At 44.7% G+C, this 16,548-nt stretch overlaps 1 protein-coding gene across 1 annotated transcript; it reads right to left on the bottom strand.

Moving 5' to 3' along the window:
* Positions 1-5,582: 5,582 nt before the first annotated feature.
* Positions 5,583-15,493, bottom strand: LOC124679337 (sphingoid long-chain bases kinase 1-like). Its single transcript, XM_047215115.1, has 9 exons — positions 15,053-15,493; positions 14,354-14,877; positions 13,912-14,259; positions 10,373-10,466; positions 10,233-10,270; positions 10,018-10,164; positions 9,781-9,880; positions 6,606-7,537; positions 5,583-5,946 (listed from the first exon to the last, which is right to left on the bottom strand). Exons 2-9 carry the CDS (start codon positions 14,765-14,767, stop codon positions 5,797-5,799), a joined length of 2,223 nt encoding a protein of 740 aa, XP_047071071.1. The 5' UTR covers positions 14,768-14,877; positions 15,053-15,493; the 3' UTR covers positions 5,583-5,796.
* Between the last annotated feature and the right edge of the window lie 1,055 nt (positions 15,494-16,548).

Below are 16,548 nucleotides of genomic sequence, written 5' to 3'. Positions count from 1 at the left end.
TTCTTCCTCTCTCGGCTCCCGGCCCCTTTTATACCGGGGAACGGCGTTACGTGTCCGGCGATTCTGGCTTCTGGGACTCGAGCATGTGTGGTCTTTGGGATCGGGGATAAAGAAGAAGGAACCGGCCGGGCCCACTTAGCGTGACACCGTGAAAAGCCGCTTTCGCTCGACGGACAAGCGTCGGCCATCCATCGGCGCCAAGAGCTGTGCCCACCACGGCTCCCGATGTCTATCCGGCCGCCTCGAGATGAGCACACGAAACGTGGCCGGGATGAAGAACACGAGTGCAAGGTTTGCTTCTCCTGTTCAAGTCTTCCGGCACACGAATTGGCAACGCGACCGAGTTGTTTTCCCATGTTCATTTCTATCTCTGTCCGGTGTCCAGCTCTTGCAATTGGATACGAGTCGAAGAAAAGATCAGCGGTACTGCAACAAAGGTATTGTACAGTATCGTTCACGCATGTGCCACCTCTTTCAATTTAAGTATAGACAGTGTGTTTCTGCACCCTGATGCATATGCACCATTTATTTGAAATACATTTTGAACATATTTAAAAATACCAAAATTATTAAAAATGTTTTGTATATATCTTGACATGTTTACATGCTCATAGCGTTGTTTCAGCAAAAACCGACATGTTTTCTACCGTCCTTTTTACGCAGGGCACAAAGAATATCAGTTTTATGTGAAACTTTACGTGCGCATATAGAACACATCCCTCTATACGCGAAAAAAATACTAATATTTGTAACTTTTTAAGTATAGTTTTATTACATCCAAATATATGACATAGTTCACGTGCAATGTAGTGCATGAAAATAAAGAACATAGTTCATAATTAAACATGTAAAAATAAGATGGGATGATTACTCATCATTCTCCTCATGGACTATCAATGCCCACTGACACTTAACATCCGCTTGAAGGCGTTCATGAATGTGGTTATCAAGGAGCTCAACATGCATATAGAGGAACTCCTCAAACGTTCATGCCCCATGTTGTGGGCTCAACCAAGTCGTCCTAAAATTGCCAACCTTGATCAATGAAGATTGTCATCATGTTCTTGCTCAACCGTCATGTTGTGCATGCTCACACAATATGTCATCACCTCCCACATGGTGTAAATGTTTCATGTTCTAGTAGGGTGACGAACAATAGCCCACCGAACTTGGAGCACACCAAATGCTCGTTCCATATCTTTCATGCATAACTCTTGTTGTTTAGCAAACCTCTTCTTTTTCTCTGTTTGGAGATCACGAATCGTCTTCACTATTGTTGCCCAGTTTTGATAGATGCCATTAGCTAGATAATATGGCTTATCATATGCATTGTCATTGATCTCAAAGTGAACCACTCAAGCATTGCTTTCAACAAGCCTGGAGAATACCCGCGAGCCGTGGAGCACGTTGATGTCATTGTCGAAATTAGTCGTGCCAAAAAAAGTGGACCAAATCCGCAGATAATGTGATGCAAATGCCTCAAGAATGACAGTGCATCCTTCTACATGCCCCTTTACTTTCTGTTCCATGCAAATGGACAATTCATCCACTTCCAGCTCATGTAATATATACCGCCGATCACCCCCCGAAACACCCTTGCCTTGTTGATCGACAATAGCCAGGTAGTGTCGTAAGCATTTGGCTTTCTCAAGTTAACCTCGCCGAACATCGCAATAACGGCTCGACAGATTTTGTAGAGGCGGGTGATCTCGCTCATTCACAAGTACCATCGATGAGATCACTTGACACTCCATATGCAAGCATACGAACAGCCGCGGATCACTTCTGGTAAGAGGTGTAGCCTAGCTTACGAGTGGCATCGGGCTTGCATCTAAAGTAGTAGTCATGGACAAGTCTCTCAACATCCGAAAGCGGCGTCGGAATAGGGTCTCCGTGAAGACTGGCTTTGTGGGGTGGAAGTAGTCCTGATGGAGCCGATAGTGAACAGTCTCTCGAGTGCACTCCGCATTGCCCCTGCGAGGCCTCGTCGAGCCCCTGCACAACGGCTTCTGCCTCTTAGTGTGGACATGGATGAGAGATGACGCGTCAATTATGAACTCCAAAGAACCGTCCAACTCTTCGCCCGACTAGCTATTCATAAAGTTGTTAAAAGAACAACTCAATCGATTTGCTGAGGCCCATCTGCGCCAACAAGGATGGATCAATGACTAGTCTACTTGGCGCAAATGGCCGAAAATGGTCCAGGTTTTGCGCCTCAAAATCGGCCTCGCAATTGGACGAACATGTCATGGGCGTCGATTCCGGTTGGCGGGTCCGAGCATACGAGATGTGAACAGGGTCCTCGAATGATGTCGGCAAGTGCACTCTAGGATGCTGGCACCAATCACGGCCTCCGGCGAGATGCGGCCCGATCAGACGGTGCCGACAATCGTGAGGAGGAAGGGGACGTGACGCCGTTCTAGGGTTGAAAGCGGAGGTGGGATTTGGTGGCTACATTGTTCGGTGTCCCTGGCAGGCAGGGCCCCTAGGTTAGTTGAGGGGACACACTTACACGGCTTGTGTCTGCACCAATTTTGGCCAAGAATGTGTCGGCGCGGACCGGTCGGCCACTTTGCGTCAGGACATTGCGCTAGGGTTTATCCATTTCCTGTCTGTGCGGACCGGAATGGACAAGCTTTGTCAATTTGGTTCTCATGTTAAGGAAAAACACGAGTACAAGGTTTGCTTCTCATGTTCAGGACTTCATTCCTTCCAGCACACGAATGGTAGCGCGACCTGAGTTCTTTTCCTCTATTCATTTCTTTCTCTGTCCAGTGTCCAGCTCTTGCATTTGCATCTACGAGTCGACCGACCATCAGAAGAAAAGATCAGCAGTAGCGGTACAAAGGTATTGTACTGTAAGTCTGTATCCCTCAGAAAAAGGATTTGTATATCCCTAGAAAAAAAAGTATTGTACTGTATCATTCGTGCATGGACCAGCTGGTGGTCTACCGGCCAATGGGCGGCAGAAAGGTGTGCGCCTGGGTGTTCCGTTTCCATGGGGATCGATCGAGACGGCCGGAGACGGGCGCAACCGGAACAACCTAGCTATAGCCTATAGGCAGCAGCTAGGACCAATGGACGCCCGTGTCTTGTGGGGGGCAGCTCCGTCGCTCGCGTCGCCGTCAATGGCGCCAAGTGTGCGTGCGCCGTCAAGGGCCGTCGTCGAGGTGGCGCGCCGCGTTTGTCACGTTGCGTGGCCGGGTCACGCGCGGGTACGTTCGCTAGCTCGCGCGTCGCGCCGCGGTGGCGGCCGAGTCTTGTCGCCGGTTGTCGCCTTGCGCGCGCGTTTTACTTTCTATACTTGTTTACCGGCGACAATGGTAATTTAGGGGTAGATACGAGGTGACCGCGATAAGCACCTTTCGATCCGCCGGGGATAGTGCGGCGAGCACAGGAGCTTATCTCGACGGATTTTAGCTCCACCCGGTGTCAGGTGATTTGATCTTCCCAGTTGACCTCCCTCCCACGATCCCGACGTGTTAGATAGAGCAGATCAGGTAAGTTCAAAGTGGTGAGCAGATGCGGTTAAATTGCCTTTCCGTAACGTCGTTCGAGGTGTAGTGGTGGAGTTCTTCAAGCGGCGATAATGGCGGCCGGCCGGGGTCACTTCCGATTGGGCGCCAGTACGAGGCCAACTTGAGATAAGCCCACCAAGACGAGGCCACTACGGTCACGGGTCACGGCGCGCGTGAGATTAACCATTCAAACAGTGCGCTACTCTACTTCGTTTCAGGGCACGCTGCCGCGCGCACGCGATCGTGCCCGCCCGTCCGTGGCGTCCAAGCGCCGCCGGTAGCTGTCCGTGGTGACCACCGGCGATTAATCGCGAGCGTGGCGGTAAGACCGTAAGAGGGAGAGGTGTGCAAGGCACCAACAGTTATTACGCGGAGGCTTTGCCGGCCGGGACCAGGAGAAGGAGGGTGGCGCGAGCGCGGCGGCGGGGCCACCGGGGACGTCGACGGCTGGCCGGGCAGAGCCGGCCACGCGGCGGCGCTCCAGTGGCACGGCGAGGAGGCGGCACACGTGGCGGCGCGCGAGTGGAGAGAGGGGGCTAGACCAGAGGCGGGTCAGCGTCGCGCGGTACTCGTGGCTGGCGCGCGCGTCGGCGTCGACGGGTTTGTCTGTGGAGGGATCAAAAGCTAGCTTCCGTGGCGGTGGCCGCGTGGCCACAACTTTGTTTTCGACGCTGCGTCCTCCTCAGTTCGTGGCTTTTCAGGGCGCCATCTGGTCTACGATTTCAATTCCGCTGGTCCTGGGAGAAATCATATGCATGGTACTGTGCATTGCACCTCACGCTCCTGTTTTTTTTCTTTCTATTTTGCTGATTCTCATTCGATCTAAAAAGGAATAGCTTATGGCATCTCCACCGACCCGACATAAATAGACTGATGCTGTCCAATTTGATCCGTACGGGTAGGAGGACAGAAATTGCCGTGCCGATGGCCCGACACAAATTACCAGCCCAAAATTGGATTCGAAATGCGTCACCTAGCCGCGTCTCCATGCCCGCTTCGCCTTCTGCGCCGCCATGAATGGCCCGTTTCACTTTCACAGCGCGTGCCAGTACGAGCGGACGACGTTGGTCTTCCGTGGCACCATCAATAGTTCGCTTCACCTTCAACGCGCGTACCAGTGCTGGTGGGCGGCGCTGGTCTTATGCGCCGCCATCAATGCAACCCGAGCTTGGAGTCCAGAATCGACATTAATGGCGGTCGCGTCTACATCCTTTTAAGGCTAGCATCACCTGAATGAGAATTAACTTAATAGTCACACACTATTTTTTTAGGAACGTGCACCTGTTTGATATTGGTCAGGGTTCTCATTTTAGTTTATCTCTTCCTCTTCGTGTTTTTTCCGATCCTGAAAAACCACAGGGCAAAACAAACTACAATTAACTTGCCCTAACTACATCGCTATACTGGCAGACTTTTTTTTTCCTTAGCTGGCAAGTTAGTCAAACCAACCGCCAACCGGAGAAGGAACGCACCTTGTAAGTATAGTTAGGCTAAGTTATTCTGCAAAGCGATACCACTTTGCGTCGAGCTAAATCGCACTGATCAACTGAATTTTATAAATTATATTATCAAAAGTATAGTTGATTTGTAGGTCCTACCAGATTGCTTGTGCTATCCCCCTCTTATTCCATCTTTTAAGTCTGACCTCGGACTAATGGTGCACCCTCTCCAATCAGGGAGCCGTTGCGTGTTAGAGAAACATATCCTACCCAAGAGTTTGCTGTTAGGCCTGTAAAAAAACAGCACAGTTTTACACGCAAGTTGGATGATTTTTCTTTGGCTTGTGTTTTTGGTTTCCCATCAATTCATCAGTACAGCTACATTTAGTCGAAATCTAAGCCGCCAGTAAAATGCTTTAATTAGACATTAAGGATGGTATGCCTGGACACAAATCTGAGCCTAATATGATTTGGAAACTCTGAACCTATTACTGCAGGTTTTCTAGAGTTGGTCTCCGAACAATAGGGAAATTTATGAAAGAACTGGGTTGAATCCAGCAGCAATTCCCAAGCTGTGGTCAGCCAAAACCTCGGTTTAGCAAATAGCAGAAACAACACACCAAAATAATCAAGACATCCCTCTATAATCACTCAAATATACAGCAACATCACAACATTTGTCTATCTGGTCCCAACACTCAAGGAACGTCCGTTCTGTGCACACACCCTCCTCATTAGCAAGTAAACGATATATAGACAACTCAAAATCAATTGTTACAAGTGACAAACACATCATACAGCGCCTCAAAGACACGTGAAGTCCAGCAGATTTACAGTGCTTAGATAGGTTGTTTACATTGCCGGCCAATAAGTCTGCATTGCTCCGGTAGAAGGGAGCACACTACCTGTCCCTTGACACGGCAAAGCTCGCCATCTATTCCACAGCCATTGTGGGTGTTTGCACCAGGTTTAACCTTAACTGATTTCACCTGTCAATGTTGGATCAACAGTTAAGACCAAGTCGTTGTTCTTTACTAGACGGAAACTATTATTGTACAAAGAAGAACTAATATTTTCTGCAGAAGGGAAAAATGGACCCCAGTTTGCATCGGTGACTAGTATCTTAATTTTTTTAGGAAATTTCTCTGAATGCATAAATACTATAGAAATGACAATATATATGTATATAGTGTTGTATGAACTATTAACTGAACTTCAGCTACCAAGGACAAAGATCTCAAATAAAAACATGAAAATTGATGATAAACATGCATATTGAGATATTTGTAACTTACAAGCAAACTTTTATAAACCAAGAATAAAAAAGATGAAACCAAGATGAAACAGAAATCACTAAATCAGAATGGTTTAATATAGACACATCAAACAAGTGCACATATGATAGTATCTTCTCCAAGAAAAGGAGGTCATATAAATATTAGAAAGAAATGCTTTTTCATAGTTCAGTTGAACATGCACAAGCTGATGCAAATGATCTAGTATCTGCCATTAATGTACGACCATGTTTTTCAGAACTCAAAGAAGCAGATTACTACAAATGAAGTACAGTCACATGAAAGCTCTATGAAAAGCACAAACGGGACAGGCATAAAGAAAATTTTGAGCAAAGACAGAAGTTGCATGATACCTTTACATATTCCACATACGGTAAAGAAACATGACGACCAAATTGTAGTAGTATGAAAAATCTCAACAGCTTCCATCTCCCCCTTCCGCCAACTAGGAGTAAGTCCAAACTGTTGTCATCATGGCTCGCTTTTGGCGCAACAATCTGTGAACTTTGAACCGTTTTGCACGAGTGGTTACATACTAGGACACCAAGAAAGTGCCCCTTCCTGACAACCCATTTCTCATCCAAATTTGGCACAAGTTCCTTTGATGCCGCAAATTCTATATCTTCTGGTGGTCCAGGAAGTTCGATAGGGTGGTCAGGCTCCCAAGTTGGCTCGGTGTCCCATCTTGGCCCAGTATCCCACTTCGGTTCATTATCCCAAATAGGTCCTGGATCTGAGATTGTCGAGGAAATGTCCTCTTTGTCATGCATTGATTGGGCTGCCCAAGATAACCGTGTATCATTAGCCGCCGTGGCACCAACTGAATTTCTGTCAGTCCTTGTTTTGGCCCTCGTTCTTGGCCAGTATGAGCCATGATGAGGTTGAGGGCGCAGGACTTCTTCCGGTTCAGAAACAATGTTGCTTCTGCCCAGAGACAACCGTTTTGCTCTTGGATCAAGAGCACGGACATACTCTGATGGTTCACTGCTTGCCGCTGTACCCCCTGATGTATCGAAGTCCCCTAGTGACATCCGACTTGGAGTCATGATAGAGTCAATACTTGAAAAACTGGAAGCTCGCGTAATTCCTTCTCTTTTTGATCGGCTGCGCATTACATCTGATTTGTCTTGTTTTGTACCATTTCCATGCCCAGGCATCTCTTCTGACATAGGAAGATATTCTAACTCATAGAAATAACTTGGTAGACACAAAAATTTGAGTACTCCAGCCACAAAATATCGAAGAGGCCCAAATTTCTTCTGGTATTTCTCGGAAAGTTCCAGGACTGCAGCAAAGTTATAATAGTTTTTCAGCTTATTAACTTTTTCAGTGCTACACCACAGTAGTAAACTTACAGTCATTAAGAACCATACCCAGATCTTGAAACACATTAAGAATATACTTATGAGGAACAAAGCTACACCATTAGCTGAGAAAAGTTAAGATCTAATACAGAAGTACAGAAAGAAACAGCTTAACACGTACTGTATGTTGCTACTTTGCATGCAGTTAATACCACTAGACTGTTAACTCAAGTGTGGTCATGTTGGACATGCATTGGGATTAACTGCTTAGTATGAATAAGGATCATTAACCAAGGGACCTATTCTGAGCTATTTTTAACAATTATCATATCCTGAAGATGGGCGTTTATTGGCTACATATATCATTGCCTAATGCTCCTGATGAAGTTCTCCAAATTAAGAATGTGTGATAAAAAGCCCCTGCCAGAAATACTGATGTAAAGATGTTCAAAATTTTCTGACATATTTCCATATGAGCCTATTTGGGCCTCATTAGACACTCCCTCTGATCGTAAAATAGACAATGGTGTAGACATTGTCACAGCCTACAGTATGGATCTTTGACATTACGACGCAGCGATTCCACCCACTGTTACGTTTCTTGGGCTTATCTTCACTGTTCCCGGAGTGTTTAGATCCATGCTATCAATTTGACAAAGAAAAACCTGTACAAGTTCATCTTCGCACTACTATGGGCACCGAAGTGGACTTGTTCATCTCCTGTATTCTCTCTCCTCCTTATCCTCCCCTCCGTCTCCTTATCCTCGACCAAAATGCCCTCCATTCACACCGTCTCCGTTCACAGTGAGGAGGCAGGAGCCTCACGTCGTCGCCATCAATCCCGTCCTCCCAGCCACCCTCCGATCCTTGGAAAGCGCCTCGACCTCTAGCGCAGCCTGGCTGACTTCGCTGATGGCACCAGGCCAGCACGTGCAGCTTCTAGGCATACGTGCACGTGCCTAGGCTACTGAATTCTAGCATGATCCAGATCCGTTCTTGATTTTTTTTCTTGGAGCCTCCTGATCATAGTTCCATATCCATTTGTTTCTCCTACCTTTTTCTGATTGTTTTCTTGATGAATTGGTTCTCGGTTCTGTGATACAAATTGGTGATTTCAGGTTGAAGGGAGTTCAGATCTTCAATGATTTGTTCACTCTGTACGTTTTTGTTGTGCAATTGATCCAAAGTCTGAACCAATGAATATATCATAGAACCAAAGTGTGAACCATTATGATAAAAAAAATCATCTGCTATGTATTCCAGATTGTTGAGAAATTTTGGATCCTTTACTGCTGTAGTTCCTTTCATTCTCCAAAATTATACCATGCCAGTATATAGAGATTTGGTGATAATGATTGTTACACTATTGTTGAAAAAGTTGTCTAGATCGGATGTTGAATGTAAGATATTTTTTTGATTCGGGAATCATTGTTTTGTGCACAGATTGATGAAAGAACGAGATACGGAAAAGGTGCAGTGTATGTATCTAACATAAAAGGAAAGGACCTCGCAATGTGACGCAGATTTGGTCATGGGTTTACGATGTAAAATAACAGCACCAATCTTAAAGCAAAAAAGTGGAAATGGAAGGCTCTGACAAGGCGAGACGTCAATACATGGGTGGAATCGTTTTTTCGTGACCATTAGCTTTTGTAGGCGCATGGTAGTAGAAGGCAATTCTAATGGTACTATTTTCACCTTACCAGTCTCAGTATTTCTGTGCATATTAATATTCCCTCCGTCCGAAAAGGATGTGGCAGATTTGTCAAAATTTGAATGTATCTGTACACTAAATAGTGTAGAGTATATATACATTCAAATTAAGACTATACGTTCAAATTTAGATAAAAATCTGCTACATCGTTTTCCGGATGGAGGGAGTAGTAAAATTTGGAAAAGTTTGCTGCATGCTTTCTAGTTCTAGGAATCCATTTGTTCACGACTGGAGGAAATATGTCATACAGTATTACTCTTGCCGTTTTAGACATTAACATGTTCTCCGAAAATTGCAACTTTGACAACTAATATCTATTGCAATAATATATAGAACCCAACATAACTATATATATCATGAAATTAACTATCAAGGCAAAGTAGTCTGAGTTTCTAAAGTTTGACTTTGTTACTACCCAAAACGAGAAGTTTAGGGAACTGGAGGAGTATACAGAAGAAACATGATTAAAATAGTCAAACAAAGTAAATACAATAGCTCATTCGAAGTTACCGTCACTAACAAAACCATAGTACGAAACAGTTGTGCCGAAGTGTATTAGCCCTGATTGGAGCCACTCAACAGCCAATATGTCTAGAGTTGTAAAGCCACCCTGTTACCAAGGGATAGTTCTCGTGAGAAAAGTTTAGAAGTGATAATCTAATTATGGATAAGGCAAAAGTATAAAATATATAATAATGCTGAGATTCTTCTCTGCATGTAAGAGAAAGTTGTGATAATTCAGCATACCTTAACAATTAATAATGACGCGGAAACGGGATCTTTAACACCCAGAACAGTCCAAATAAGTGAGTTGTCAGATCCTGCAGGGATTATTCCAACTGGAATTGATACAGCTTCAGTTCTATCACTTCTGCTAAGAAGACCGTTGAACACCTGCATAATTATCAGAGCTATATAAGTTATTCTGTCGTATTATTGTGATATGAACATGATGTGCATACCTCATTCACAATTCCATCACCGCCAACACACACAATCCCTACAAAATAGAATAAAATCAAGGTATTAATAAGACCAGCTGAAATGTTTGCCACTATCTTAAGGCCTAGATAAACTATAGCTATGTGTGCAAAGTTTATACCATTAGGGAACGCGTTGAAATCAAATGTAGACGCAAGAGATTTTGCATGGCCAGCATGAGTAGTTTTAACCACTTCCATGTGGAAACCTGCAAGCTACACCAATCACAGATCACAGGGGATTAGTTGCTAGAAGGTAACCAATACAGTTTAGCATAACAGCGTGTCATATTTATTATTGGATAGTAAATCAAAATCAGTACACCAAGAATTGCTTATCTCTGTCATAAGAGGAGCTAAGAAAACTCAGCTTACGAAACAATCTTCTAAATAATATACAGGACAAGAAGATTCGCAGTACCCAACTTAGGGTGTGTTTGGTTGGGCTTTTGCTATGGCTTTCTCAGCTTATAAGCCATAAGCCCAACCAAACAGAAAAACGAGCAAATGCGCTTATTCGGAAAACCAACCAAAAGCACGAGTAACCGAGAAGCAGGCGAGGAGGTGCTTTTCTGGCTTTGCGGCGACTCCTTTCCTCTTTGCCCCTGAGGTTGTGCAAATTTTTACCGCCTCCTGCCATCCGGGTAAATCCAATCGACACCGGCGTCTGGTCCGGTCCTCCCGAGCACCTTCCTAGTGGACGGCAAGCTGCCGCGTCGTCGCCGGCTTCCCCCACCACATCCCTCTCTGCCTCCCCTCCCTGTCTCCTTCTCATCTCTCTCTGCCTCCATCTCCCTCCACGCGAGCTCAACCATGACGGGATGCTCCTGGCTGCTGGCGGGCCTCTGCCACTGCGCAACGTCCTGATGGACCACCAGCCATCTCCTCTTCGGTTTCTTCCTCGAATTCGGCTGTTGATACCTCAATCTGCCCTGGTCCAGAGCTGCTTCCTCTAGTGGCGCTCGTCAAATCTGTTCCGATTGGGATCTGCCGATCAGTTCCTGGGATCTAGACATCTAGCGATCTGTTCTTCACTGGAATATAGCATCTGCTTTTTTATTTATATCTGCACAGTACGTACTATTCCTTTGTTTTGGAAATAACCAAACAACTTGATAATCTTGTTTGGGAAATAGCATCATTTTTTAGAAGTGTATATCAATCAATCAAATTAAAAGAAAAAACAATTATATTTAATAATTACTCCATCAAATAATTTACTAGATAATATGTGGATTTAATACAACATACTACCTCCGTCCCAAGGAATAAGGCGCACGCGTATTTCAAAACGAACTTTGACCATAAAAATTGAGCAACAAAATCTTGGTTATATTGTATGTAATTAGCATCGTTGGATTCGTATTGAAAAGCACTTTCTAATGATATTAATTTCATACAAACAATCTTTATATATTTAAAATAATTCTTAGTCAAACGAAAAGTACGTAAAACGAGGACGCCTTATTCCTTGAATCGGAGGTAGTATATTATTTACACATAAACTATTTCAGATAAGATGGCTATCATTAAACAGTTTATAAACGAAACAATATGTCTGCTCTTTAAGGGTATTTTAGATATTTATCCTACAGCCACAGTTCAGACAGCTAGTTGCCAAATGGCTTTGCAGCTTTCTCACAGCACACAGCCCACAGCTGCTTTCCCACAGATACCTTCAGAAAGCTGCTTTCAGATAAGCCACAGCTCAACCAAACACAGCCTTAGTTCATTTCAAAGTGAACTCATGTGAATTCTACAGGACTACAACAGCAACTTTCAGAGATGCTGCCAGGGAAGATCAGATTTTGGCTAGATACTTGGTTTGGTTCCTCACCCCTGGCTGTCCAGTTCTGGGATGTTTACAGCCTCTGTAATGAACAAAATGCCACCATTTCACAGGTTTGGTATGGTTTTATTGTTAAGCTTACTTTCAAAAGAAACTTTAATGCTGCGTTGATTGAGCAATGGCTCGAACTTGAAACAATTTGTGCTGGCATTAACCTTTCTGATGAATGTGATTCACTCATTTGGGAACACACTGCAGATGGGCAATATGCCACCAGTTCCCTCTATAGCATCATCAGTTATAGAGGGATTGCGCCAATTTCCATACTTCGGTCTGGACTCTGGTGGTTCATCCCAGAATTCATATTTTCTTATGGTTGTTTGCCAATAACAAATTGATGACCCGAGACAACCAGAAAAAAGAAAAATGTGGAAGCCTATTAACTGCGAATTCTGCAATGAGCATGAATCTATTTCCCATTTGTTTTTCAATTGATTAGTTGCCAGGAGTGTTTGGTCCTCCATTTCTACCTTTTTTGGAATTCAGTTGGGATCAGACTATGAATCCCTAGCTAGGTTTTGGTTGGCAAACAAAAAACATTCTTTGATGAATTCCATTTGCCCTGCTGTTCTTCGGAGCATCTGGAAAACCAGAAATGCTATGATTTTTGACAACCAGAATTGATATGTGTGAAACAGGTTTGGTGGCTGATCCTGAAAACAGTGAAGAAATGGTGGCTGATATTCAAAGAGGACATGCTGCTGAAGATGGATCTTTTCGTGCAGCATGTCTCGGCAATTCTGCGAGCACCTGGGGTTCTCCCATGCTGTGAACCTGCTCCCAGTTACTCCGGCCATGACCTCCAGTGGAACAGCGATCAACACGTTTGGGACTCCATGCCAACCTCCTGCTGGTGCCTGAGACTGACGGCCTCTCCCATCACACCTGACTGGTGCAGCACCTAGGCACAGCCCCTGCATCAGAAGGGAGCGCTGCTGCCAGCTGAAGTTACAAGGGCCAAGCTCCATCAAATCTGTGAGAGCTACAAGCTCATGCACTGATTGTTTTTGGTCCTGAGCTGATGGAAATGTGATGTGTTATTTCTGAGAGTTGGTCGTCTTCCCAGATTAGGTTTTAGGTTGTCCCTGAACTTGTTTTTCCTGTCTTTTGTTTCGAACTATGTCTGGAACTCCCCTGGTTTCATTAATAAAATGGGACCGGGGCTCCCTTTGGGAGAGCCCTCTTGCTCTAAAAAACGCTAATCATCTTGCTAAAACTTTTTGCCAGTGGAATGTAACACAGCTATTCAGTCCAGTTCAATTGCTGTGTTCCTTATTTTCGGCCTTTAGTATTACAGGTAGGAATTAATGACAAGCTGTAATAATCCTCCATTTCCAGTGATGATTTAGAATATGTGTGCTCCGTGATCACACTTACCCAACAAAATGTTTAAGAGTACCTAGATTATCCATATTAAATTGCATCTGTAGATTTGTTGTTACCAATACTTTTTTGCTACTCCATCTGACCCCGATTACTTGTCGCAGCTCATTGATCGATTAGATGTAGGAACAGTATATCTACCACGTCAAGTAATTGGGGCCAGAGGGAGTAACATAATTTATACTAATATTGCATAAACCTCTGAAAAGTAACGGTCAAGATGCACACCAAATACACTAAAAGGCAATAATATAAATTAAGAAATAACATAGGAGTATACTATTGCCTTATTTATAAGGTTTCCATAAGGCTGAAAACCAAATGGTCGAAAAGAAGCTTCATGAAGCAAGTTTATTGCCAAATGATGCATATAGTTACGACATCTAAGCGCAGTGCAAAAGGTTTGACAGTTGAAACATCAAGAGTTACCTTAAATACAGGTTCTGCTTTGCCATGGAACACTTTGCTTGATCTACCATGTCCAGATCGGGGGTTCAATATCACAAGTATTCTCTGCGGAGTTCTAGATTTGATCGGCGGATAATCAAATAAAACCCCACCAAGGGGGGCATCTGCCTCTTGCTCTGCTGAAGGATGTGGCAGAACATTGATGTATATGTTCTGTTCAGCAAAGCATGTTACCCACAAAATGGCCTCATCTAGTGTAGAGGCTATAAACCGGAAGTCCGTCCGAACTCTATGTGTCTTTCCAAAGAAAGAGCTCTTAGCAGGATACGCATGTAAAGTAAAATGTTGGGCACCAGAATTATAAGATACCTGTGAACATACAAACACGGCACACAAAATCACTGGATTGTCAAAGCTAGGCCAAAAACTAGAACAGAAGTGCTTCCTGGTCACTGAAACTTACAGAGATGACATCCTCAAGGCTGAGCACAGTGGAACCCCATATCAGGGCTTTACTTGTGAGCCTTGCATCAGTTGCATCAGCTTTCCTGTTAGCTGCCAAGTGATCATCCACTCCTTTACTTTTATTTTTCCTGTCGAAAAACAACTTCCCAGAATAGACTTCAAAACCTACAAAATTGGACATCTCATCCACCACGTCGGCCCTACGCTCGTGGCTTTTACCCTTCTTGGCATCTTTACCGTCAGCCGCCGCATGCTTCTGCCTCAAAGATCTGGATTTGCCTCTTTTCTCTGGAAATACGGTGGGGGAAGACTGCTGTCCAGCTGACTTCTGAGAACGCCGGCTGCTGGAACGGCGGCTGGACTTCTGAGATGGGTTCCTGGAAGTTGGATTCTCTAGCTCAGTTCCTTCCATCTCTTTGTCTTGAGCAGGACCTTAGGAACATCGGAATGGGTATTGACTCTGGTACAGCTTAATAAGTGTATGGCACATCGTGACACCAATGCCGTGTATAATTAAATAATCTGCAACAGAAGGAAAACAGAAGAAATATAACATGCATACATACGGGTGGTAATTGTACATTGCTTGTCGTCAGGGGCGGATCTAGATGGTGTGCCGGGCGCGCACAGGCACACCCAGAAGTCGTGAAGGTCGGTGGGATTTGACTAATCGGTGGATCAGAGACAGAAAACTCACCGGAGACATGCGGACGGTGTGGAGAAAGCAGGATCTTGATATCCCGACGATGATGAACAGGAACGGCGGTGGCGGCGGCGGCGGCGCGCGAGAGGAGGGGGTGTTCTGAGCCGGGGGGCGTGGGATTGAGGCGTCGGCGGTGACGGTACGGTACAGCAGGGCGGCGGATGTAGGTTAGGACTCGGGATGGAAGAAAGAGAGAGAAGTTGTGGTGCTATGGACGGGATGGAGACAGCAGGACCCGGTGAGGCAGGAACCTGAACGCGGTGGCGGCGGCGACGCGCGTCACCGGCTGGCTGTTGTGGAGGAGCACAACGACGGTGGACTATAGGGGAGATTGGGTAGGGCAGAGCATGAGAGCAGCGTGGGCGAGGAAGGGATCGGGAGGAAGAGGAAAGGTAGAGGAAGAGGAAGAGGAGGGTGGAGAGGAAAAGTCTAGCTGTGGATGAGTGAGGAGCTTTTTTGATGGTTCAAATCGTTGGCTGGCAGCACGATTGCTGGTAGACGGAGGGTGGAGATTTGACTGTATTAGTCTGAAGATCACTGTATGTCTGTATCAGTATCTCAAACCAAAATTGAAAGACTGCAGCAGTCTGTAGTTACACATCACAGATTCACAGATAGGCGAAAAGATATTCCAGAGTCAAATATCGCTCTGTCATGGGTACACCAAGGAAATACTATTTTTATTTCAAACTAATTGACTTAACTTTACCTACATGTTATGGGTACATGTGTACCTAGACACGTTTTGGTGCGTAGATTCTTTTGTTTCGTATCTAGACAAAGCTAAGTTGATTAGTTTGTAACAAATGGAGTATCTCTATTCATTGCCTTTTTTGACCAGTCAAGTTTGTTACCTATGAATGTGCGCGGGAATTTTATGGTAAAATGAGCAAGTATACCACGACGTGAGGTGTTACCGGTGGATTCCTTATATGACGCTAAGGGTGGACAAAAACAGTGCCACGGTGTTTAACCGGTTTAAACTAGTTCATTTTGTTACTAGATTGAAAGTGGGGACTGGCTCCGCGAGAGGCACACCAACCCGGTTTCACGGTGTCAGTGTTTGCACATCCGTATATGAGCCAGGAAATGTTGGCATCAATATCACTGTTTTTTGCACTACTTGTTGCATGCTATATTGTAATTTGTTGCCATCGTATTGTTGTTTTCACATCATGAATTGCAGCCGTTTTTCTTCACTGTGACATGTTACTTTGCAAGGGCAGCAACATTAGGACTAGGATATATAGCCTCTAATTCTTTTTTTCAGAATGGAGGACGGAGCTCCAGCCTTTGCATCGAATGATGTTGCCTCTAATAGGAGTTTGCCAATTTTCATAACCACATTGACGTGCTATATGGCACCATGTTATTTTGAAACATGATGAAAAAAGATAAGAATGGATTTTTCACTCCAACAAGAACAAGAATAAAAATATTGCATTGATAGAGGGAGTACTTTTGGATTTTTAATTATCACGATGTGCTTA

This window comes from Lolium rigidum, chromosome 7 (assembly GCF_022539505.1).
Source record: "Lolium rigidum isolate FL_2022 chromosome 7, APGP_CSIRO_Lrig_0.1, whole genome shotgun sequence".
Taxonomy (NCBI): domain Eukaryota; kingdom Viridiplantae; phylum Streptophyta; class Magnoliopsida; order Poales; family Poaceae; genus Lolium; species Lolium rigidum.
Note: the sequence above shows the minus strand (reverse complement) of the source record. Positions and strands in the feature narration are given on the sequence as shown.

What these genes read in the sequence shown, in the direction of transcription:
- LOC124679337 (XM_047215115.1), bottom strand. Translation starts at nt 14,767, where the DNA reads ATGGAAGGAACTGAGCTAGAGAATCCAACTTCCAGGAACCCATCTCAG. An exon ending in AAGCAGAACCTGTATTTAAG is followed by an intron (nt 10,467 to 13,911) that starts GTAACTCTTGAT and finishes TGATTGGTGTAG; the next exon opens with CTTGCAGGTTTCCACATGGA. An exon ending in CGTCATTATTAATTGTTAAG is followed by an intron (nt 9,881 to 10,017) that starts GTATGCTGAATT and finishes CCTTGGTAACAG; the next exon opens with GGTGGCTTTACAACTCTAGA.